The sequence below is a fragment of the Loxodonta africana genome, chromosome 14, assembly GCF_030014295.1.
Source record: "Loxodonta africana isolate mLoxAfr1 chromosome 14, mLoxAfr1.hap2, whole genome shotgun sequence".
Taxonomy (NCBI): Eukaryota; Metazoa; Chordata; class Mammalia; order Proboscidea; family Elephantidae; genus Loxodonta; species Loxodonta africana.
Window position 1 is genome coordinate 73,237,180 of NC_087355.1, and position 26,470 is coordinate 73,263,649.

Here is a 26,470-nt window from a genome sequence, read left to right on the forward strand (position 1 = left end):
TGTTTCCAGTAAGAATGAGGAACTTAAAATGTTTAGAAAAGTTAGTGGCCAGGCACCCAACACTGAACAGTCACGGGTGCCCTCCACAGTGGAGGTCTTGAGAAGACTCACATCCAGGTTCTCCCCCAGAAAGCCTCATTATGTCAGTAATAAACTTTGGGGGGTGGCGGAGAATCACATCTGGACTTCACATGTCTCCAGCCATGTCCAAAGGTGCTGGGGTGGGAGGCTTCAAGAGCCCCCAGGTTTACCCTGAGCCACTCAGGTGGGCTGAGCCAAGTCCCCTAAACATTCGAGGAATGTTTCCTCATCTTCAGAGGCAGACTCCACCATCTCTAATATTCCCTCCAGGTATAAAGTCTGGGGTAGAATTTCCTTCCCTTGGAAAACCATGGAGTGTTTATTCTCCTTAACAGAGAAGAAAGCATCTATAGAACATGTTAAGTTTAAAGGGATTGTGATCCTGTTTGTGAAAGACAACGACGGCCCAAGATATATCAAAGAGCGACATCTCTACATTTGCCTGAAGGTTCAGAGTGTTTCTGAGGTCTGTTTAAACACTAATAGAATTTTAGGCCAGCATCCAGTCAGAAGGGATGGTTCACAGACCCAGATACTTGGAAACAGATAAAAAACAACAGATGTCAACATATAAAACAATGATATGGTTTAGTTTAGAAAAAAAATTACGCATAAAATTACAGTTAGAAAAATTCACACATAAAAGAGAGTGTTTGCATAGCAAGACATTATCATCCTACAGCCTGGCAGAAAAATATAAACTCAGGTGCACATTTTATAATAAACATGGTATTGAACACTAAGAAGTATATACTGTAAAACATCTCGTGAAGTGATTTACCTTCTTGTAAATCACACCATTGCTTAGACAAATGAAATACCAAGCTCTTTCTCTTCTCCCATATAAAAACACCAGAAACAAGGAGCCTCTGTTAATAGCAAGCTCCTTATGGGAAACGGTTTGTGAATCCACAAAGATGAGACCTGTGGCAATAACAACACATACCCATTCCCTTACTTCACAATTACAAGTAAAGCCCGCTCTTGTGTTGAGTTTTGCACTGTAAACCGAGTCCATCTAAAATATCTCCTCTGGTCACCAAGCCACATCAATATAAAATTGATCATCACCAAACAAATGGCATCTCAGAACTAATAGACCCAGGAGTTTTTTTTTTTTTTTTTTTTTTAACCTCCTACTTATCTGATTCATCTGCTCTAAGTAACAATGTTAAGTAATAATGCGATCTTGTTTAAAATCTCATTGGACTGTTTTCTAGATCTTGCTATATAGTGAGCACTCCTAAACATCACATATTCTTCCCTCCCCAAAGGCTGTGCCTTACTCTCTGGAGACTCTAGGCTCATTGCTCAGAACCTCTGAGTTGGATCAAATCCTAACATCCCTGTGGATCTGCCCATTTTGCCCTGGGCAGAACTCTCCTTCTTTGGAAGTCTGAATTTCTTCATATTTGACATCAATTTCAAATTCGGATTTATAAGATCCAGGGTGAGGGCAGGTGGGGACAGTAAAGAGAGTATACAGCATTCTATCTCTTCTAGCAATTTCCATTGACGTGACCTTTCTGGCTTTTAGACCAGCAGTTCTCAGACAGGGATTTTTGTTTTTGCATTTTAGATCAGGTTGTTCTAGGAGGTTTGCCAGTAGAATTCTAGAGACTCTTAGTGCCCAGGGAGCCAGAGTTTTGCCTTTTTAACTCACTTTACTTACATAGGAGGCTCTGGTCATGCTTAAACGGGTACCACGTGGTGCTAACACAGATATTGTGTTGTTCTGACCTTCCTCATTCTCCCCACACAAACCACAACCTCAGAGATACACCATTTCTACTCCTTTCCCTCTCCTTCTACACCTGCTATTTCCTTCTTTATCCTTCCCTTCCAATGAAAGAGGACCACAAATGTTGGCTTCTTCTTCTTTTCCTTAAAAAATTTTCCTTGACTCTGTCCTATACCAACTCTAATAACTCCAAAGCAGCTGGGGAGAACCCAGAGGAACCATCTTGGTAAACGTTTTAGAAAACTGTAACCCTATCACTTGGGGTGGGAGTCCCTGGGTGGTTCAAATGGTTAAGCTTTCAGCTACTAACTGAAAGGTTGGTGGTTCGAGTCCACCCAGTGACACCTTGAAAGACATCAGGTGATCTAGTTCTGAAAGGTCACAGCCATGAAAACCTTATGGAAGGCAGTTCTACCCTGAAACACATGATTTGGAATTGACTCATGGCAGCTGCTATCACGTCGGGGTAGAGATTAATCTGCACAAATGTGCATTGTTGCCTGTAGTGTGAAATCATCTGCATTGTGGTGACCATCCAAGCAGGCAACACTTCTGGGACTGCAGACCTGAAGGTGCCAAGGAGTTCCACATACTTGATCAGCAAGGGGTAGAGGCCATGACTGGTGGGAAAACATGGAAGGACATGAACCCCTAAGCCTAAAAATGTCACTCCAAGTCCGAGGTCCCAGAGCTTTTACACCAACAGCAGACCCAGCTCTACCTGACATCCTTACGGAAGTTGAGAAGTTTGAGAAAACCTGGCTGAATCATGGAAGAGCTAGCTTTTATTCAATAGTCCAGGCCAGGCATTCTCAATGTGAACTTGGTTCTTGCAGAGACAAAGAAAAAAAACTTGGATATTACAATGGTTTGTGGCCCTCCAAAAATCAGCCATACCTGACAAAATCTTTTTTTTCATATTTAATGTATCTCATTAGAGAGAATTTAATTTCAACGTAATTTTTCTTCTTATGGCAGTGATAATGAAAAACAGATTGAGAAACACTGGTCTAGGTGCAAACGTTGCAAAGTGAGGAGGCCTGACTGGGATTCACTTCCCTTCTCAATGCTGGTACTTGGGCTGTGCATTATTGAAGGAAAGGGTATGAAGAGAGTATTGCATGCTGAGCTTGTCTCTTGCCTTGGTTCTGTACTTGCTTAACCATTTTCCCTCTCTGCCTGGTCACTCCAAGTCCAGGTTTAACCCCTAAAGACACACTGTTCCTCAACATGAATATGAATCAAGTTCCTATTTCTGCTTCATGTACTTGCCAAGGGCATGCAGGGTGGCAACTTTTTTTGCACCCCACCTCCAAAAAAAAAAAATACTACTGCAAAAATATGTACATTGTTGTAGAAAAGCAATGTTCTATAAAAAGTAAAAAACAAAACAAAACAAAAAACATCTCCCACTCTCCCAGGAATATTCGACAATGAAGTCTTGAGATTTCCATTCTCTGCTTCGCAAGATCCCCTGGGGTCTACTTTAACTACCCAGCCCTCAAGCAAGTTAACATGAACTCCTGTACCTTCTCTCCCTGTCTGGCTGGACTTCCAGCCTTTATTTAATCATCCCGGTAAGAAGCCCTAGCTCAGGATGACTAGATTTTGATGTTGGACATAAAGAAACCTCCTCCGCTCAGCTCACCAAGGGGAACAAGCAGCTGGTAAAAGGCTCAACTGGCTGATGCGTAAAACCTGTCTCACAAGCCCTTCTCAGCACTTGGGCTTCAACCCGTCCGCTGAGATACACCGACCCATGAAGATACCAAGGAAGCCCAGACAAGCCAGGAAGTTAAACAGGAATAAAGGAAGTCTTCACAGCTTTGGAGGTGACTAAGTCTCTTTTTTCTGCAGCAAGATTTCCTTTGGGACTGTCTTTAATTGTCATTCAGTTTCCCCCAATGAGCTACGTAGAACACGAAAGGGAAAAAGGCACGAGCTTTGGGGTTGTTCTCTGAAAGAGGCAGCTCCAAAGAGTGCCCAGTTTCCCTAAAAAGGAAGTCTGAAACAAGATGAGGATTGCTTCCAACATCTCTTTCCACTTTAAATCACTTTTCACAGTGATGAGAAACTTAGAAGCAAAATGGACATGGCCTACTGGACAAGGTACTTTGTCAGAAAGAGCGCTGTACGTTTTCCGAGGTAGACTATTGTGTGGTATCTTTGTAAGGTAAGACCCTAAGCGCCAGGCAGGTTAACAATGGGCGGTGCTTCCTTTGCCTTTTCAAAACGAACACAAAATCAAAACCAAAAAGCCCAGGAATTTCTCATATGCAGTTGAAGTTGTTGTTCTTCTTCTTTTTTATATAAATATTCACATTGTAAACAAAGAGTGTTCTATCTTGTATTTGTTTTGCTCTTTTCTTCCACATCTCTAGGGAACTATAAAGGAGTTTCGGTGAACATACAGAGAATTCCACGTTCATCGCTGAAATAAAATGCCTGCCCTGACAGTCTTGCTGGCAAATCGTTAGGAAAAAAGTTTATTTACAGTATTTCTGCTTTTCCATACCAATTCTACTGAGAAGTCCATATTCTTAAACTCCCAGTCAGCAACTGCATCTCTGTCCTCCAAAGCCCTCCCATCATCTTATCTCAAGAGTTTTGAGCCAATGTGTAAAGTATGGAGGAGCTGTGGTGGCGCAAGGGTTAAGCGCTTGGCTGCTAACTGAAAGGTTGGTGGTTTGAACACCAGCAGCTCCATGGGAGAAAGATGTGGCAGTCTGTTTCCATAAAGATTTACAGCCTTGGAAACCCTATGGGGCAGTTCTACCCTGTCCTATAGGGTCGCTATGAGTTGGAATTCGACTTGACGGCAGTGGGTTTTTTGTTTTTGTATAAATATACACTATTTACAAACGAAGCATCCAAACTCCGTATTCCCAGCTATTCTTTCAGCAGGGGACATTCTGAGGTGCTGTCATGTACTGGGAGTCAGAACTTGAACAAGTTGATAAAGTCCTGGGGTGAAAGTGAAATGGAGCAGCTCTCAGGGTTATTGGCCGTGCACGGATGGTCAGTGCCCTGGAAAGGAACATGGAGGTTAGGTTTGAGTTCTCAGAGGCACCCTGCTGGCTTTTAGCACCATAAGGCATTGCCCAACCTCAAAACAACATTCCTCGGTCAAGAATGTCACAGGCCTGGAAAAACAAAAGAGCTGTGTGCATGTGCGTGTGCACACACACGCCTGTGTATACAGAAACAGGAGAACCTGGGAGTGGATGAAGGCATTGGTGTTTCAGGAATAGAATTTTCACCTCCCATGCGGGAGACCTGGGTTTGATTCCTGGTCAACACGCCTCAGGCGCAGCCACCACCTGTCTGTCAGTGGAAGCTCGAGTGTTGCTGTTTTAGTTTTAGTCGAGCTTCCAGAATAAGATGGACCAGGATGAAAGGCCTGGTGATCTGCTGCCAAATATCAGCCAACAAAAACCCTATGAGTCACAATGGTCTGATCCGCAACGAATAATGGGGATGAGGCAGTGTTTCTTTCCATCGTGCATGGAGTTGCCATGAGTTGGGGGCCAACTCAAAGGCAGCTAAAACAATAACAACGAGTTGCAGGAAGAAATACATTTACTGGAGTGAAACAGATAAAGGTGTTTGAAAGTTTCTCCCCAGGGTCTGCATCAGTTGGGGGATTCAATAAGGATTAATGGGGAAGGGTTTGACAATGCAACCTAGGACCCTGGTGGCCCTTAGGGGCTGAGCTACGTGTCTGTGGCAGCCACCTCTGAGACACGTACCTTCCAGGAAAGGATGTGGCAGTGTCTGCAAAGTTGAAGGGTATCTCCATATTGCTCCTTCCTTGGGTAACATCGGACAAGTTTAAAATACATCTTCTTCCAATCCAGCTGCCCTTTGTCAGACAGAATTAATCGCTTGCGGATCTAAAAAATCAAAGGAATAAAAAGAGATTCAGTAGAGTCCATTGACAAGATGGTCTGTGGTTTTCTGGTTCTGAAAATTTCTACCCTCGTCCCCCATTTTCATCTCTGTCCTACAGTAGCCAGAGGAGAAAAACAGCCAAGATATAAATAAGTAACTTCTTGGCTCTCCCAAGTTACAGAGTAGCTCTTAACCAGTCTTTAAAAGAAAGAGATGGCTGGCGACATCTTATTAGTGACCTCTACTAAATCGCATTTAGATGTTCCTTTAAAGTTGAGATGATCTCAGTAAACAATCCCAATCTTTTCTTTGCTATAGACGAGAGTGATTATTTCCAGGGGGAATGTGGTAACTGCTTGGCACCGTGGCTCTATTTTATATCTAAATATTAGTGGCTTCATGAACAGAACTTGTTGAATTAACACGTCTATATAAAGAAGCTGAAAAAAAAAAATCCAAAAAACCAAAATAACATTTGAGGCAGCGTGACAAATGGAAACAAGCCTAGACTTGGTGTCACAAGGCCCAAGTTCAAATTCAAGGCCAGTTTCCTCACCCAGAGAGCCACTCAACAATTTGGATATGTCACTTAGCCATTTGTGGCCTTTGTCTCATCTGTTTAAAGTGGGCACGACGGCACCTACTTTCCACTGGGCTGTCAGAATAAAATGAAATAATGTCCGTAAAAGCACTTTAAACTATAAAGCACCATACAAGCATAAGTTATTTTGTTATAGGAAAAGAGGACTGGTGCCAATTTATGAATTTTTTTGAGCAAGTTATGAAATGTGAATTTTTTTTTTTTTAATCAAAGCCACCTAAACACACACACACACACACATGCAGATTCATTATTTAGAAACCCTGTGCACCGTCATTTTCCAGTTAAACCAGGAGCTCTGTAGGGTGGGCACCCACACCTCACATTCAAAAAGGATGCACAGGAAGCTTGAGGATGGGGGAGAGAAGGAGAGCCAGGGAGGATGGGGGCGAGAAGGGAGAGCAGGCAAGCCAGGGCCGCTGCTGGGTCCACCAACCTGGCGCTCGGAGAAGTGGTACTGGCACAGTCTCTTCCATAGGAGCCGGTCCTCGCTGAGCCTGTGCAGGTCGGGGGCCGTCTGGCCCAGGCTGACCAGGTCTCGGCCGTCGCTCAGCCGCTGCATGATGTTCAGTTGTAAACACAAGGGCAGGTCAGTCAAGGTGAGGCCTTTGAAGGCAGGCTGCGAGGAGAAGGGTGATGTTGAGTTGAGGGGGTGAGAGCGGCAACTCACCAGGTGACGCCCTCCACAGACACAGCTAGACCCTCACTTGCCATTGGAGGTGGTGTAAAAAGGACACTGGCTTGGTGAACAGCACAAGCGGATTCCGGGCCCTCCTGGGAAGGCTGGGACTCAGCTGCCCCGTGTGCAAAATGAGTGGCTTTAGAGGATGCTTAAGATCTCTTCCTGCTCTGACAATCAGACTGGGAGTGGCTTCAGCCTCCTATTTCATCAGAAGTGTCTGACTTGACAATTTATACTGCTCATGCTACCTCAAGGAGCCCAGGTGGCACAAGAGTTAAGCGCTCGGCTGCGAACCCACCCAGCAGCTCCGAGGGAGAAAGACCTGGCGATCTGCTCCAGTAAAGATTACAGCCAAAAAACCCTATGGGGCAGTTCTACTGTGTCACATGGGGTCACCATGAGTCAGAATTGACTCTACAGCACCCAACAAAAACAACTGTTCTACCTCAGGCTGCTGGGCTGAACTTTCAATTGTTTGCAAAATTCAAGATTTTGCCGGACTGCCGAAGGCCTGAGACTTATTTGTTATTTATCACCTGCTGCTGATCATATGAGCTAATAAAACTGCCATGAGATTTTCTTTCTGTTTCTAGTACTTCAAAGCATCTACTTTTTTGGTTAAAACTCCCAGGCCGATTACTCCATTAACTCCTATTAAAGGCAAGCCCACTTGGCAGAGTGCACGCCTGTCAAATTTGCAAACCTGACCTTTTCCAAAATCCTTGCCCAGACCCCATGCTGAGCCCTGACTCCTGATAAACGATTAACTCCTTGCATGCTTTCTTCTTTATTAATATAAACATATAAAACAAGTCACTCCTCCAATCATGCATTTGGCTAAAATCCATTTATGTCCATCCGGCAACCCCGACATGCTTCAAAACACTGTCTTCACACAGTGTGAAGTGCCCTGTGTGAAGTATATTTGACTTTCTTTTCCACAAACCGGTTATCTAAATTTTTTCCTTCATTCTTTACTATGTAAATTATTTTTGCCAATATTTATAGAATTAGATACGAAAAATTTGAAGGAAAACATGATCATGTGTTAAGAAGATACTGAAAGAACTTGGGCAAATAGAAAGCAATTACTATAAATGTCACCTTAACATTTTCATGTAATAACATATTTTTTTTTTTGGTCCAAACTGCTAAAGCGTAAGCTTTAAAATACGATCCAGACTGAAGTAATTAAGTCCTCTCTCTGGTTCTTTCCTCTGGAGGATGGGGCTTTGTGTGAAAAGCTCTTCAGGGCTCCAGGGGTTCCTAGCGCTGGTCTCAAAATACTGTAGCTCAGAGCTAAGACTGAGAAGGAGGAGGATATAATGGAGTGGGGTGTCATGGTCAAAAACACAGTCCCTGGAGACAGGCCTGGGTTCAATCCCTAAGCTACATCTTATATAGGCTGTGAAGCTCTGGTCAAATTATTCCTTACTACTCAGGTTAATTTTTCTCTTCTATGCAATGAGGAAAAGTGGATCTTATAGTGTTGCTGGGCGCAGTGGATGAGATAACGTATATAAGCACTTAGAACCCATACTCCTTGCTGTTGAGTTCATTTCAACTCACAGGGACCCTATAGGACTGAGTAGAAGTGCCCCATATGGTCTCCAAGGCTGTAATCTTTACAGAAGCCGACTGCCACATCTTTTTCCCATGGAGTGGCTCGTGGGTTTGAACCACCTGCCTTTCGGTGTGCAGCCAAGCACTTTAACCACAGTGCTACCAGGACACCTTAGTATGTAGCACAGTGCCCCCAAAATATGAGCTATTATTATGACTTCCACCAACAATTATTCATTAGATGAGTTAATTAATACGTGTAAAACACTTAGAAGACTATCTGTCACGGAGCAAACCCTTGATAATAACAACTGCTAACACATTTAAAATACTATACGTCAGGCACTGTTCTGAGTGCTTTCTATATACAATGTATACACTGCATCCAAAAAAATACCCAGAGCCGTCAAGTCGATTCTGACTCATAGCAACCCTATAGGACAGAGTAGAACTGCCCCATAGAGTTTCCAAGGAGCACCTGGCAGATTTGAACTGCCGACCCTTTGGTTAGAAGCTGTAGCACTTAACCCCTACGCCACCAGGGTTTCCACTCACTACACGCACACTGATTAAATCTCACACCAGGCCTATGAGGTAGGTATTATTGTCCCTATTAATAATCCATTGCCATTGAGTTGATTTCTGACTCATGGTGACCCCATGTGTTACAGAGTAGAACTGCTCCATAGGGTTTTCTTAGCTGTAATCTTTGTGACAGCAATTTGCCAGGCCTTTCTTCTGCAAAACTGCTGGGTGGGTTCAAACAGTCAGCCTTTCAGTTAGCAGTCGAGTGCTTAGCCATTTTTGCACTACCAGGGCTCCTTATCACGCATGAGACAGAGAGCAAGTACTTCAGGTGGGCAGTGGGAGGAGACTCCCATTCAAACACTAACATGTATTGACGCCTCGTACTCTGCACCAGGTACTGGGGATGCAGCAGGGGATAAGATGGGCTAGGATCCTTGTCCTCGTGGAGCTTATAAGCCAGTGGATGGTTACAGAAAACTGAATACAACTATGAGGTAACTTCGGATCACAATAACTGCTCTGAAGAAGGTGATATGATAGTGGCTTCATTAGACTGGATGGTTAGGGAAGGCTGCGGTGAGGCATCATTTGAGCTGAGTCCCAGAAGTCAAGAAGAAGCCGACTGTGCCAAGATGAGCAGAAGGAAGAGGCTGAGCAGAGGGAAAAGCGAGCGTAAATACCCCAAGGCAGGAACAAGCTTGGTGTGTGCGAGTAAAGGCCAGCTTGGCTGGGGTTCAGTGAACAGAGGCGGAGTGTGATAGACTTAGGTGTTTGATCGGTTATGCATGGGATTTTACTGGATTAAAAAGGTTTGGAAAAAGCTGGATTATTGGATAAAAAGTTGGAAGAAAGATGGATTGCAAAAAAGTTTGGAAACCACTGATGTTAAGAAAGCCTTGCCATTTTAGGAATAAGGAGTCCAGGGTTCTGGCCTCAGTTCTGGCCCCAAATACTGGGAAAGTCATTGGGCTTTCCTGGCCCTTGTCCCCACCCCAATCCCACTCCATTAAGGGGTAATAGCAACTGTAATGGGCACTTCCTAAGAGTGTTTGTGGACCAGCTAATGGGGTCTCTGTGGAAGTTCAAGTTCAGATGTGGCTGAGGGGGCCCCTATGAGGCAGACAGAGGGAAGCCTGACCATCTAAATGGATATACCAAGAAGTTGGAGGGAAGATGGCCTTAGGACAAATGGGACTTGCTCATTTCTATCACTGGCTGGGTAACTCTCTTGGGCTTAGAGAAAACAGTAAGTATTAAGTCCAGGCCACAGAGAGAATGCCAGGAATCTGGTAGAAGGTGTTGATGGGTTTTCTGTGAGAGAGAATCTGAGAATTTGGGTCTCAAATTCACATTGTCAAACTATGCCAACAATTGAGAGATGGGAATGGAGTACATTATAAGAATAAATCAGGTAAACGTTTATAATAAATACATTTTCTTAAAATATCAAATCACTTAGACACATTTTGAAAGATTCTGTTTTTGTGCTCTGCTATGTATATGTGTGTATGAGTGAGTGAATGGAAAAGAGAGAAGGTCATAGCCTTGGTGACTCCCAGGAAGTCACGTAACTCTGAGGCTTCTAATTGTTCTCTCTGCTTCAGCGTTCAAGAAACTAAGGCACAGAGAAGTTATTAACATGAAACTCAAGGACACTGCATTTTGAAAACTTTACAGAATAAAATAATTTAAAAGAGGTCAAAGGGGCTTCTTCATGCTATCCTCTCTCAAGACAGGGCAGCCCCCAATTTTATCAGCTTGGGTCCCGGAAACCACTTAGAGCAGCAGTGCTGGCCAGTGATTAGATACGTGAGCCAAGTGCTAAGTGAGCTGCCGAAGAGCATCTGTCCATTAGTGGACCTTCCGCGATTACGCCAGCATCCTTCTCACATTTTTTGTGGGCCTTAGTCTCCCTACTCACTAAGAAGACGACAAACACAGAGGGGTAAGCTATGTTTTGAAAACCAAAAGAAACTACTGATACAGTCTTGTTTAGCTGGGAATATAGGCCTCCCCCGCTTTTTTATTGTTTTTGCTTTGAGTGAGATTTGCTCATCTCTTATCTACATATGTGTTCACAGTCTTTAATCAAAGGCTGCCTTTGTCACAACTACCAATAAGTAGAACTAGAATCTGGAAGGGTTGGTACCAGTTCTCCACGCCACGGCCATCACAACTGTATTGAATTTGAGGCAGCCTACCACTAGCCGCTCTGTGGCAACCCTATGAAGCAGTTCTACGCTGTCCTATAGGGTCGCTATGAATTGGAACCAACTTGATGGCATCTAACAACAACAACTAAAGCTATAAAGGATTCCTGGTAGTGCAATGGTTAAGCGCTCAGGTGCTACCTGAAAGGTCAGTGGTTCGAACCTACCAGCTGCTCTGTGGGAGAAAAGATCTGGCGATGTTTCCATAAAGATTAAACCCATTAAAAGTATGTGAAGGATTGGAACATTGTGGGAAAATTGGAAACTGAAGCCAGTTGAGACACTGTGGGAAAACGGGAAACTTGGCATTTTGGGAGATGCTGATTGTACCGCTGAACTCTTCAGTGGGTTTTAGAGATCTCTTCTCTTTGCCCATTTCCTGTTAAAGAACTTGTTATTTATAGCTTTGGTGGTGGTGGTGGTGGTATTGTGTGCCGTAAAGTTGATTCTGATCCATAGCAACCCTACAGGACAGAGTAGAACTGCCCCATAGGGTTTCCAAGGCTGTCATCTTTATGAGGAGCCCTAGTGGTGCAGTGGTTAAACCCTGTGGGATATTTCTACTCTGTCTTAAGCAGGGTTGCTATGAGTTGGAATCGACTCGCCGGCACACAACAACAACACTAAAGCTATAAACAACAAGTTCTTTTAAGAGGAAAGGGGCAAAGGGGGAGAGGTCTCCGAAACCCACTAAAGAGTTCAGTCAGCATCTCCCAAATGCCAAGTTTCCAATTTTCCCACCATGTCTCAATTGGCTTCAATTCCAATTTTCCCACAATGTTTCAATCTTTTATATACTTTGACCCTATTTTGTCAATTTCTTCCCACTCTCCCCTCATCTGGAAGCCTCCCACCCCACCCTCAGCACTCAGTATAGAGCATCCAACCAGAACAGCCCAGGCTTTCACCATCATGGGATTTCAAGTCCTGGGGAAGCTACCCAGCATCTTTCTGGGGGAACCAACCGAACCCTTTGCTGCTAGGAGGAATGTCCTGGTTCCTGCTCACCCGTGTGATCTGGATGTTGTTCAGCTGCTGCTGCCAGTGGAGAATGGTCTCCATCCGATACACCCACATGTTAATGTTCCCGACCAGCACAGACTTGCCAACTCTTTGGACCAGTGTACATAAGGATGTGTAGAGAGTCTGGAGTAGTTCTCTTATGAGCCTGATGTTTTGCTGGTCTTCAAGGACTAGAGTGGGGAAGAAAATAAATAAATGAACGTTATGATACTGGAACACGCTGTATTTTATAAGTGGGCTTTTCTTCTTCTCCATCTGCTTGTGTTACCCAGGCTCTGCCTCTGGGGATAAGGGTTGTCTTTCTCACAGGTGTTTCTTCTACACTTGGCCAAGCTCCTGCACTCCAGGTTAAGGGCTGGAATTTCCATTATCTAGGTCTCTCTTTGTTTTCTATAAAGCCTTGTTCTCTTTTATTGTTCCACCAGCACCAATGGCTCACCTGACCTGAAAGCTGTTTCTTTTTGCCCTGCAGCAAATGGGGAAAGGGGAAGGAGCACCGCCTGGGAGCCAGGAGCCTGGGCTCTCCTCCTGTCTGTCTGTGTGATCATGGGCAGATCTCTTCCTCTCATGAGCCTCAGTTGCCCTGTGTGTACAATGACTCAACTGAACCAGAGACCTCAGGTTCCTTCTAGTTCAAATAGCTTATGAATCTATTCTGCCCTCTATACAGCTTGATCTTCTAGGAATTTGGAATCCTGAGGCTCAGAAGCCAAGGTCGGGGCACGCACCTCCAGTGAGAAGCGCAAGAGGCTCCTAGCAGTGCAGCTGGATGACCCCAGTGCAAGGGCAGGAGGGTGATGGCTTCACCCTGTGTTATGGGCATGAGTTGCACCCGTTTCTGAACTGGGATCTGGCACCCCTGAAATGCATCCGGAATTATTCCTTTCCATCCACTCATATTCCTTTAAATTGAATGCCATGTGCGCTCCATTGGAAGATCCGCACCCCACCCCCATGCTGATAAAAAGAGCTGAGAGAGTGCAAGAGAGTTCACCTTTCAGTACCACTTTTTCCAAAATGTTCATGAAGTTCTTTTGGGCGATGCCACTCAGGGATGTGAGCTGTGACTTTGCTATCAGTTCTAACAGCTGTGGATAAAAATAGAAGTTGCCAGGCTTAGAATACAGAGATACTTTTCTAATCTTCACTTTTGAGTCACATGACACGTAGATACAGGCTGGGGGGGGGGGCGATAAAGTGACAGGCGGGGCCCCGGTGCAATGAGAAGCAGATGTTCAGAGTGAAAGACAAACGGGCATAATTCAAAACCCAGGAATCAGGCTGAGCATTTAATGCTTTTTTGCTTTTAAATATAAAGAGTTTTGGCTTAAGCCAAACATTCTACTTGTCCTACTGCGGCAAGTGGAACTGACATACTTTAAGGTAACAAAACCTCTCATGACCTGTGAAACACCTGATTTCTGCCTAATCATCCCCAGCGGGAATTCTGCACCCACATGAACCTTTTCCCCACTGGCACTGCCTGCTCTGAAGTCACCTAACACCTCAAGCGCCGCAGTGATGTGTGTTGCCCAAGGAAATGGCCATTCTGATCTAGATAACACCCGCTTATGCAATATTCAGTAGAAATGTCTATTAATTAGAATCTCTCGTTGCGCTTAACTTTCTGGAAAGAGAAGCCAATCACAGGGAGTGAGAGAACATTCAGGGAAGTAGGGTATACATGGAGTCTCTGGGTAGTGCAAATGTTTACACGCTCAGCTGCTAATGGAAAGGTTGGAGGTTTGAGTCCACCCAGAGGTGCCTTGGAAGAAAGACCTGGCGACCTACTTCCAAAAAGTCAACTACTGAAAAGCCTATGAAGTACATGAGGTCACCATGAGTTGTAGTCGGTCAACTCAATGGCAACTGGTTTATTTTGTTTTATAGTATATATACATATTTCTGGAAACCTTGGTGTGTACTGGTTTAAGAGCTCAGCAGCTAACCAAAAGGTCAGCAGTTCGAATCCGCCAGGCGCTCCTTGGAAACCCTATGGGGCAGTTCTATTCTGTCCTTGAGGGTCACTATATCAACTCGATGGCAACGGGTTTGTTTTTTTTTGGTTGTTGTTGTCATACATATTTCTACTTAAAGGCAGTGATATTACAGCAGCTAAGAGCTCAAAAGAAAAAAATTTTTTTTTTTTTTTTTAAGAGCTCAGGTTCTTGTAGCTCTTATCCTTGAGTTCAAGTCTTGATTTGAAAACTTATTAGCTCTGTGGCTATGGGCAAGTGACTACATTTCTTGGTGCCCCAGTTTCTTTATCTGTACCAATAATACTTAAGAGTCCCCGAAGTTGTTATAAGTTTTAAATGAAGAATGCACATAAATCCTTAGCACAGAGCCTGAACTAATTAGGTGCTAAATAAAGGTTGGCTTGTTTGTTGAAGGAGTGTATCTCATTCCTACCACTCTTCACCATCCCCAAATGAAAAGAAATAAAGACAATAAGTTAAGTTGGTGCCTTCTTAGGCCAAACTTTCTTCCTTTCTACAGCAAAATTCTTTACAGGTGTGGTAAGATTAAAAAAAAAAAAAAATCAAAGATTCTGTTGTTGAAATGTAAAACTTTAGATTGGAAAAGGTTTTAGAGATCACTTAGTTCAACCCACTTAACAGATGAGCATAGTAAGGCTCCGAAGACTAAAACCTTACCAACCACCCCACGTCAGCAAATGGACTCAGCAGAGTCCTCAACACAGGAAAATAAATGGACACACCTCATGCTTTCAAAGAGTTATCAAACAAAAGAGGTTGCTATAAAGCAAATATGATTGATTTCATCAGAACCTACCAGCCCCACAACCGTAGTTTATAAAGTAATCTATATATAGAAAACCAACACCCTGCCTCCTTTGCATTAGAATTTGAATCTCTGCTCCTACAAAGCTTTGCAAGGGAGTTTCCTTTCCTAGTCAAACCCCAGCCCAATCTCCACTTCAAGGAGAATAAACACTGAATATGACATTGTGCTGGGTGCTGGCCCCAAGACTGAGAGAGAACCAGGAAAGTGAAATGGTTAAAATTGGACTGTAGAAGAGATCAGAAATTTTTGGATCAAAGCCTCAGCAATTCAGAGCACCTCTGCTTCCGAGGCATATGTTTAAAAATTCTGTCCCCAAGGAGTCCTTTAGGAGGCTGTCAAGGCACGTATAGATTTTTAATTTCTTGGACACAATTTTTTTCAAATCATTACTGAAAATATACACAGCAAAACATACACCAATTGAACAATTTCTACACGTACAGTTCAGTGACTTAGATTACATTCTTCAAGTTGTGCGACAATTCGCACCCTCCTTTTCCAAATTGCTCCTCCCCTGTTAACATAAACTCATTGCCCCCCTCCAAAATTTCCCATCTAACCTTTTGAGTTGCTGTTGTCAGTTTGATCCCATATAGGTAGTTCTTTAAAAGAGCACAATGCTCAAGGCAGATATTCTTTACTACTTAAGCTAAACTATTGTTTTTAATAAAAATTTTTTTTTTTTTTTTTACTGTTTACTACTTAACTACTTAGGCTCAACTATTGTTTGGTAAATGATATTTCTGGTTTAAGGTTTAAAGATTTATCTAAGGGCAATAGTTTCAGGGGTTCATTCAGCCTCAATGGCTCTAGAAACTTGGACATAATTTTACTTTACATTTGAAAAAGAAAACAAAACCCTGTTTCTGCCTGGCTTGTGTATCTTCCATACATGCAGGGAGAGAAACGGTCACCTGACTGGGAGGCGGGGAGAAAAGGCTGAGGCTGGCTTGTTAAGGTTAGTACTGGGGATCCAAGGTTGGAAGTCAGGTGCCGAACCCGGTGCCAGCAAAGACGGGCAAGAAGTCAAAACATCAGCAGAGGCCAACCATGTCCATGAGTAGTAACTGCACAGAATGCTCTCTGCCTGTCTGGATCAGCTCTGCCACCAGCCAGCACATGACAGTCAAGAGAGGAGGGAGAAATGGCAAAATAGGACTGGCTAAACCGTCCATCTATCTCCCTGAACAATAGTGAGATTCAAGAGGCTCAGCCGAGGGTCTATTAATACCCTGAGCCTCTCATGACCAGTACAAAGCAAGACAAAAGAAAACAAACCCTCAAGCAGTGGTTGGAAGGGCAGCCTGCTGTGCCCTGTGACTCACCATTGGGTGGGAGGTGGGTCAAAGCACTGGGAGGAGGGTGGGGCAGGGCTCAGAACGAAATCCATCCCAGACCCAGATTCCATGTGACCACCACCACATGAGGGTGTCTGTTTTAATCTTGTCTAAAAATGCACCAATCACAAGGACAAGAAAACTCTGAAGGCTATGACCATGCATTTGAGGAGACGAAAAAAGCCCTTTGGTCTGAACTGAGATGATCTTCTGTGACTAAGAAGAAGGAAGAGGAGAAGGAGGAGAAGAGGAATATACAGCAAAAATTTGTCAATCCATAGTAGAATGACATGTGAACTCTCCTATGTTTAATTCTATCACAAGGGAAAGTCCCTTTTTTCACTGCCAGGCAGCTGTGGGGTCAGGAGGAACAACCCTAGAATAGAAGGAGATCTGGGTTCTCTAGCTGGGTGACCTTTACAACTGTCATTTAGTTAGCAATAATCACTGAGTGTCCACTGTGTCCTAGCTTGTGGTAGGAGATGGGGATGTGGTGAAAAAGACACCCAGTCCATGGACTCATGGAGTTTACCGTCTAGTCTATGGTATATGTTTAACTTCTTATAATCCCAGCTTCTTCATCTCTAAAACGGAAATAAAAAGCCTTTACCTACTTCAGACGGTTATGATGAGAGCTAAATGACATAAATATGTAAAAATCTACTGTAAATGCCAAATAGAAAGGCCTGGAGATCTAAAAAATCAACCACTGCCAACCCTATGGAGTGCAGTTCTACTCTGACACACATGGGGTTGGCATGAGTCTGAATCGACTCGATGGCAACTGGTAGTATTACTAAAAAAAAAAAAAAAAAAATTTAAGGCATTATTTCTTCCCCTCCCAATCCCCAATCTCTCAGTAGAATTTAAAGTTGCTATCGGGCTGGGGAAACCCTGGTGGCGTAGTGGTTAAATGCTACTACGGCTGTTAACCAAAAGGTAGGCAGTTCGAATCCACCAGGCGCTGCTTGGAAACTCTATGGGGCAGTTCTACTCTGTCCTATAGAGTCGCTATGGGTCGGAATTGAATTGACAGCAACGGGTTTGGTTTTGGTTTTTATCAGGGGTTGGTAGACTTTTTCTGTAAAAGGCCAGATAGTAAACATTTTAGGCCTTGTGGGCCATATAGTCTCTGTCACAGTTATTCAACTTTGCCTTTGTAGTGCAAAAGCGACCACAGACAATATATAAATAGATGAACATGGGTGTGTTACAATAAAACTTTATTTACAAAAACAGGTTGAGGGCCAGATTTGGCCTTTGAGCCATAGTTTGCCAACCTCTGGCCTATATTACAGAGTTTAAAAGTGAGAGGGCTCCAGGGCCAGAATGTCTGCCTCAGGTTTTCCATCTGTAAAATATGCATAATAGCACTTACTTCAGAGTTGGTGTAAATATTAAATGTGTTTGTAAAGCACTCGTAACAGTGCCTGGTACAAAGAATATACTCAGTAAGTTATTACCATTAGCTTTTATTATAATAGAGAGAGCACTGTTAGGTAAAATGATTGCCATGCAGGGAATGGTGAATTAAGAGCTGGTTTAAAGACCTTTCCACACCCTCCAAAAAACCAAACCCATTGCTGTCAAGCCAATTCTGACTCCTGGCTTTTAGTGACTGTAGCACAGAGCAGAACTGTCCCGTAGGGTTTCCAAGGCTGTAATCTTTACGGAAGCAGACTGCTAAGTCTTTCTCCCATGGTTTGGCTGGTGGGTTTGAACCACCGACCTTTCAGTTAACAGCCAAGCACTTAAGCACTGTGCCATCAGGGCTCCGTTTTAGACTCACTGTATTTCAACTTTATACATCCTCAACCAAACGCTTAAGTGATTTCAAATTTTAATATTCCTTTTTGTCATTTTTATTATGTTTGTGAGACAACTAATAGGTCTCTATCTCTTGAGAAAAGTTAATGATATATTCTATGTCTTGGTATAGCTGCATCTACCATGAGGTCTAAGTTTGCTCTAAAAAAATATAGCAAGACCACATATTGTTAAGCTCTGGGGAAGCAAAGTTGGGAGATATTTATATGACTATTACGTTGTGACCGGTTATCAGCTTTTAACATTATAGAAGAAATCGTACCCAGAAAATGTTAGTAGCATGTTTTTTAAAAAGAAAAAAAAACATTGCCATCAAGTCAATTCCGACTCATAGCAACCCTATAGGACAGAGTAGAAGTGTCCCATAGAGTTTTCAAGGAACGCCTGGTGAATTTGAACTGCTGACCTTTTGGTTAGTAGCTGAGCTCTTAACCACTACGCCACCAGGTTTTCCAGTAGCATGTGCAGTATGAAGCAATTGCTTTGGGTAAACCATTTAGATCTATTTTCCACATCAATATAGGTGGCGCAGTGGTTAAGAGCTTGGCTGCTAACCAAAAGGTCAGCAGCTCAAATCTACCAGTTGCTCCTTGGAAATCCTATGGGACAGTTCTTCTCTGTCCTATAGGGTTGCTATGAGTCAAAATCAGCTTGACTGCAATGGGTTTGGTTGCTTTTTTTGGTTATAACTCCACAGGACCAGAACCAGGAAGCAGTACTGTGTGGAACCTGTAGTGAAGAGGACAGAATTTATTAATTTTATTTCTGTCTTACAAGAGAATGCTGTGTGCTTGCAGGAGCAGGATTGTATCTAGCAATTTGCTTACCAAGATGACTTTGCCAATTGGATTCATTGCCCCTAGCCACAAGAGAAAAGGAGAACAGAGAAAAATGTCTTGTTAGGAAACGGCTGTTTTCTGCTGGGCAAAATTTAGTTCAGGTGCCAGTCATCTGTGGCGGTGTTTAAGGAGAAACAGGAGAAGGACGAAGGAGAAGGAGGAGGGCTGGATGTTCCTCCTGAATTCTATGGTATAGTCCTGTGGGGGCAGCCTGGGTATCTGGCAGGATCTGCAGTGACTACAGTGTGCTGTAATAGGAACGGCCGGGGGAAGGGCTGGTGGTCACTGCATGCAGAAACCACATCCTGCCCTTCAGCTTTGGCTCATGCTCTTTTTGGAGATTTTGAGGAGGAGAAAAGTTTGGTTGCAAGCAATATTGTGTAGCAAATCTTGGAGAGAATATCAACCACGGTTCCAGTCATGGGTGGAAGATGAATGGGCAGAAAAGAGATTTCCCTTTACCTGCACGGCAAGTAAGTTTCTGAACTTCTCTTCCCTTTAGTTCATCCTTGCATTCATATTTTACAAAATATATCAGTTCACGTCACTTCTCTATTTGTTGTTAGTTGTCACCAAGTTGATTCCAACTAATGGTGACCCCACATGTGCACTGTAGATTTGCCTCATAGGGTTTTCAAGGCTGTGACCTTTCAGAAGCAGGTCACCAGGCCTGTTTTCTGAGACATCTCTAGGTAGGTTCAAACCGCCAACATTTCGGCCAGTAGTCAAGCACTTAACCATTTGCTTCACCCAGCGACTCCTACTTCTCTACTTAAAACCCTCAATAGCTTTCCTTTACACTTAGAAAAAAAATCCAAACTGCTTACCATGACCGACAAGGTCTTCCCTGATCTAATTCTTGCTCCTTTCCAATATTGGGAAGCACAACGCTTCTCAAACTCATTCCCCTCCAGCCACACAGGCCGACTTTAAAGAGGCCAAGCTCATTCCTACCTCCTGGCCTTTGCTCTTGTCCTTGCTGAGATCCACATCTTCGTGTGGTCAGCTCTATCTTGTCCCTTTGGTCTCACATCAAATGTCACCTTCTCAGCAGGCCTTCCCTGACCACCCTATATGAATACTGCCCAGTTGCTATCTTTATCTTATTATGGCATCATTGTTTTTCATGGCACTTATTAAGAGCTTGGAAACCCTGGTGGTGTAGTGGTTAAGAGCTATGACTGCTAACCAAAAGGTCAGCAGTTTGAATCCATCAGGTGCTCCTTGGAAACCCTATATGGGGCAGTTCTACTCTGTCCTATAGGGTCGCTATGCGTTGGAATTGACTTGACGGCAACAGGTTTGGGTTTTGTTTTTTTATTAAGAGCTTGGCTGCTAACCAAAAAGGTAAGCAGTTTGAATCCACCAGCCCCTCCTTGGAAACCCTATGAGGCAGTTCTACTCTGTCCTACAGGGTCGCTATAAGTTGGAATCGACTCGATGGATATGGGTTTATACATGTCTGAAAAAGTCTTGGTTATTATTTGCTTATTGTCTAATTAGCATATAAACTCTGAGACAGCATGGGGCTTGTTTTGTTCCTACTCTACCCCCAGCCTGGCACATGGTAGTCACTCAATAAATATTAGCTTTTAATACATTTGTCTTTGAGAATCTCAGAGTGTTATAGCTAGAAACAGTTTATCCAAACTCCCTCCTGCTAGGGATGAGGATGGGGGCAGTGGTGGTTCAGCAGTAGAATTCTTGCCTTACATGAGGGAGACCTGGGTTCAGTTTAGGGCCAATGCACTGCATAAGCGGCCACCATCCATCAGTGGAGGCTTGCGTGTTGCTATGAAGCTGAACAGGTTTCAGCAGAGCTTCCAGACTGAGAGGGACTAGGAGTAAAGGCCTGGTAATCTACTCCCAAAAATCAGTCAGTGAAAGCCCTATGGATAACATTAGTGTGATGTACAACTGATCATGGGGATGGCGCAGGACAGGGCAGTGTTTTGCTCCTTTGTGTGCATGGGGTTGCAGTGAGTTGGGGTTGACTCGATGGCAGCCAACACTACAATGGATGAGGGAGCTCACAATGGTCAAGTGACATAACCAACGTCAGTGGTAGACTGGACTGTTTGGACTGTTGGTGTTCACATGGGGCTTAGTCCCAGGCTGATGCCCTACAAGCAGTCCTTGGGCCTAGGAGTAAATTACTTATGTTATTGTTGTTGTATGCTGTTGAGTTGATTGCAAATTGAAGAGACCCTATAGGACAGAGTAGAACTACTCCATAGGGTTTCCTAGGCTATAATCTTTATGGGGAGGTGCCCTGCTAATGCAGTAGTTAAGTGCTTGGCTGTTAATGATAGGTTGGTGGTTTGAACCCACCAGCTGCTCCAAGGGAGAAAGATGTGGCAGTCTGCTTCCATAAAGAGTACAGCCTTGGAAACCCTATGGGGCTGTTCTACTCTGCCCTATAGGGCTGCTATGAGTTGGAATTGACTTGATGGCAATGGATTTTTTTTTTTTTCAGTAATATTTATGGGAGAAGATTGCTAGGTCTTTTCTCCTGCAGAGCCGCTGGTGGGTTTGAGTTGCTGACCTTTTGGTTAGCAGGCTAGTGCACCATAAAGGGCCCCTGAAATTATTTACAGTGCCAGCATATTGCAAACACTTGCCAGGAGGTCAAGCAGCTGAGGTCTAGAGGGACACTAAATGATTGGGGCTTCAGAAGCCAACAAAAGGCAGCTTCCCCTGCCTGCTAGTTTAATGAGGCAAAACCACTCCAAGGCTGACCACAAGGCCCAAGGCCACTGTACTGCGAGGGCTCCCTATCTCACCTAGAATACTGTTAAATTCCTCCATCTCCTCTGACAGTGGGTTCTGCAGCCTGAGGTACTCATTTGATTGGAAACCATCCCATGGGGTCCCAGCTTCAGAAGCTCCTGCCATGTTTCACATGTTCAATATCCAAGCTGGGTGCCCATCGGAAGACTATGTGTTTTGCAATAAAACCCTCGGTTACATTTAGCAGTGCCTTTGCCTGCGCCGAGTGCCGTGTACTTCCAAGATCCTTATTTACTCAATGGATAACACAGATTAAAAACCTGGAAAGCTTTGTCCTGACTTTGAGCTTGAACACTGACAAGTTGGACAAGGAAAATTTTCAACCACATTAATAATCTTCAGGCATGTCAAGATTGGGTAAATATTATTTGCAAGTGAAACATCTCACTAACTCAGGGAGTTAAAATCCTCAGGATGGCCAAGTTTACACAATTAGTTGTATTCTCAGCCGAGAGAAACTTGCCCCCCTGTCTTCCATCCATCTCAGATACTTTTGAACTTACAATGGTGTTCTACTTCCTAATGCATCAATCTGAGCTCTGTCGGGCTCAGTGATTCTGCTCAAATGGGGCTCCCCCTCTATCCCAGCACTCCCCACCTCTACCCTATGATGCCAGGAGGCTGCTATCACCCTCAGCCCCTGGCTCACCATCAATCCGCTCCACCCCCTCCTTTCCCATCTCCAAGCTTCTGCTCATGCCATTTGTCCTTGACAAGCTTTCCATCTGCCTCTCCACCAAGCCAAATCCTAGCTACCCTTCAGAGAAGGAGAATCCTCTTCCAGGAAGCTATCTCTAATGCGTCCTCATCCATTCCCCTAGACAGTACCTGTTATGAGTTGATCTATGCCCCCCAAAAAGATATGTTCAAGTCCTAGCTCCTGGTATCAGTGAAGGTGACCTTATTTGAAAGTAGTGTCTTTGCAGATGTAGTTATTAAGTTAACATGATGTCATACTGGAGTAGGGTGGACTCTAATCCAATATGACTGGACACTCCCATGTGTGTCCCCCACTTCGGTGGTCTTGCCCCCAGATCTGCGAGTATCCCCTCTACTCTTGCGGGCACCCAACATTCACCCTGCTTGCCTGAATGCTTATTATGACTGAGAATTCTGAGAGACCTAGACTTTCTCCTTTCAAATAATTAGCAGTCTAGTCAACATCCAGCGAAGGACCTGCCCTGGGCCTCAATGTTAATACTCTGCAGTTGATTCTCACAACTCGCAATCATTTGTGCAAGTCAGTTTCAAATGGGCTCACAGCTCTGGTCTTTCGATTCTTTTGCTGCTGCTGTGGTTGGCCTCCTTCTCTCTGTTCCAGCTTCTCTGTCCCAGTGGGAAAAGATACCACTAATTTTAAGACCCAGGTGGCAGAGGCCGCCCTCTGTCAGAGGAAGGCCACTGAGCGTGTGCAATGCCAAATTCATCCAAGGTCCTTGCGGCAGAACTTGTGAGAAGGGGCCAGACTGCTCCCGCATGCCACGATCCACCAGGGGCTTGGCAACAGCACGCCCTTCATTTAAGGCATAGGGTTTAAATTTGACTCACGGTGCCGTATTTCAGCCCTTCGTTTGCCAAACCACCAGTCAACTTAAACTAAAACATGTTTTTGAAAAATGCTTTCAGGGGTGGTAGAAATGCAGGAACTTGCTGGAAACATTCAAATGGATGAGTGTAGTAATGCAGGAAAAAATAAGAGTGTGCCTTGATTTAGGTTGTGGTTTGACAGCATAAAACAACAACAACACTCATCTTTGCTGCAGAGGGACAGAGGGAGTAGGGCTGCGGGTGTTTGCCTGTCCTTCATGGGCCACTAGCACGTATGGATCGGTTTACTCCAGCCAGGAAACCAGTCCTCAAGGTTCTCCATGACCTTTCTTGACCTGGTGGTGGCAGCTACAACTACCATATGTTGTTGTTGGTATTAGTTGCCATCAAGTCCGCTCCGACTCATGGCAACCCCATGTATTGCAGAGTAGAACTGCTCCATAGGGTTTTTTTTTTTTTTTTGCTATAATCTTTATGGAAGCAGATTGCCAGGCCTTTTTTCTGTAGCATCACTGGGTGGGTTCAAACAGTCAGCGTTTAGGTTAACAGCTGAGAGCAAATCATTTGTGCCACCCAGGGACATGGCTACCATATAGATGGCCTCATTCTCATCTCAGAGCATGCTGGGAGTGACAAGGTCAAAGGTCATCCTGGTGTTATGGCCTGCTCCTTTGAGGAGGGATGTGTGTGCACACAAGCATTTCCATGATGATGAAAGACGGCAGGCTTCACTCTGCATTTTGTCATCCAGGCAAAGTAATGGAGGGAGAGACCACTGGACCAGGAGTCAAAGGGCCAGGATTAAGCCCTGCCTCCACCATCACCTTTTTTCATTCTCACAAACATGCTTCATCTAGGGACGATTATCCCAGGGGAGTTTCCAAAATGTGTTGGTCTTGAGGCATAGGGTAAATCTTTTTTTTTTTTTTTTTTTAATGGCCTTCCACAAATGGGTAAGTTGCTGCTTTTAAAGATTTGAAGTCATCTTTAAAACTTAAGCCAATGGGGGGGGGTCATGTAGGAGAGAGGGCAGGGGCAATGAATGTAGCCTGAAGGCAAAGAAAGTACAAATGTGGTATAAAAACCTTTCCAATTCGTATTAAAAAATTTTCTGATTCCAAAAAAATTCAAGAAAATTTTCATGCTGACTAATAAGAATGATAACATTTTGAGATAGCGGGCTCAACCTCACCTCTGCATGTCTCTTTTTTTGAAGATGACAGCCAGCATGAATACAACACAGTTTTGAAAAATGTACTTCGGCTTTAAAAAGATGAAAAAAAAATTTTTTTTAAATGTTTCCTTACTGGAACCAAGGAATCATTGTAGGCTTAAAAGACCATTAGGTCAGTGTAGTGAGATGGGGATAACATACTGGCAAGCGACTTTGCAGAGTTGCTTTAAGGATAAGAAGCACAGAGTAAACGTGTATTGAGTTCCTTAGAAGAAAAACCTCAAAACACGGTGCCTGTCATTAAAATGTTTAAGGTCTTTGTAAAAATAACATATTATTTCTCAAATTACAGAGGGCTCTGAGAGTAAAAGAGAAAAAAGGTTGTTCTTTCCAAAATAGGAATATTCTTCCACTCTTTCTGGACCTAACAACTTTGAAAGCATTTGGTAGTTTCTCTAATTTTAAGATTATTGAAGGGAAAGCACCCATGATGCACTTGACTGAGGCTCACCCCAGAGAACCTGTGTCTGATAGTATCTAATTGTAAAAGTGTAAGATTCCCTGGTTAATTATTATTTTTTTAAATAGTAAAACATTTACTTTATCAATTAAGTCGAAAAGGCACATCATTTGGGGGGAATCAGCAATAATTATGTTGTTGTTGTGTGCCATGGAGTTGATTCTGACACATAGCGACCCTGTAGGACAGAGTAGAAAGACCCCATAGAGTTTCCAAGGTTGTAATCGTTACAGGAGTAGACTGCCACATCTTTCTCCTGCAATAATTATGATGTTGTTGTTGTTAAGTGCCATTGAGTTGGTTCTGCCTCATAGTGACCCTATAGGACAGAGTATAGCTGCCCCATATAGGGTTTTCAAGGAGCAGCTGGTGGATTCGAACTGCTGACCTTTTGGTCGGCAGCTGAGCTCTTAACCACTATGCCACCAGGGCTCCAATAATTGTGATAGATGGGTAATAATAAACATTAGTAGCTACTTTTGCATCGTAGATCCTAGTTTGCAGAGTACTTCCACATATATTGCTGCTTCATAGCTACCTACAAAGTTGAGCTTATTATAAGTCTGTTGCAGAGTGGGAAACTGAGTTTTAGAGAGGCTGAAACTGCTTGAAAGCAGTGGAGCTGACATCTGAGTTCAGGCCATTTTACTTTAAATCTTCTGCTTACATAGAACTTCTTGTAGCAGACAAAAGTGTGAACTCTGAGGCTCTCCTAATTTCAAATCTGGAATTCTTCACTTATGTAGCTTTGTAACCTTGGACAAGTCGTTTTACCTTACGGCGCCTCCATCTCTTTAAATGGAGATAATAAAAGTACCTGCACTTCACAGAATTACTGAAAGGGTAAAATGAGATAATGCACAGTCAGTGCCTGAAATCGCTTTTAGTTATTATGACCCTTATCATTTGCATTATTCTATTTCTTGTGAAAGGAAAACTAGGTAGAAAGGAGAACCATGTAGCCATGGACCATTTTGATGGTCAGTTTTTGAGAAAGACAACAGATCTAGCCATCTTCCTCTAGCAAGTAGAACGTGGAAACTATCTATATTCTTAGCCACAGAGGTTTCCAAATCCAAACCAGCCTGGACTAAATTGTGGGTGTTGGTGAACTTCCTGAAGCGGTGGTTGTTGGGTTCTATCAAGTCGATTCCAACTCATAGTGGCCCCACGTGACAGCAGAACTTCCTCATAGGGTTTTCTTGGTTTTTTAATCTTTACCAAAGCAGATCAGCAGGTCTTTCCCATGGAGCCACTGGGTGGGTTTGAACTGCTAGCCTTTCAGTTAATAGCCAAGTGCTTAACTG

The 26,470-nt window shown here is 43.7% G+C and overlaps 1 protein-coding gene across 2 annotated transcripts in view; it reads right to left on the reverse strand.

The window, feature by feature from the left end:
• Positions 1-1,165: 1,165 nt before the first annotated feature.
• The window catches only part of FBXO32 (F-box protein 32), a 36,990-nt gene continuing 11,685 nt past the window's right edge, over positions 1,166-26,470 (reverse strand). For both annotated transcript variants that reach the window (XM_064268052.1, XM_003408176.4), the window contains 5 exons: positions 13,315-13,408; positions 12,306-12,490; positions 6,751-6,933; positions 5,572-5,715; positions 1,166-4,849 (listed from right to left, as the gene is read on the reverse strand). In XM_064268052.1, coding sequence (XP_064124122.1) covers positions 4,760-4,849; positions 5,572-5,715; positions 6,751-6,933; positions 12,306-12,490; positions 13,315-13,408 — 696 coding nt within the window. In that variant the 3' untranslated portion in view covers positions 1,166-4,759. The remainder of the gene's footprint in view (positions 4,850-5,571; positions 5,716-6,750; positions 6,934-12,305; positions 12,491-13,314; positions 13,409-26,470) is intronic.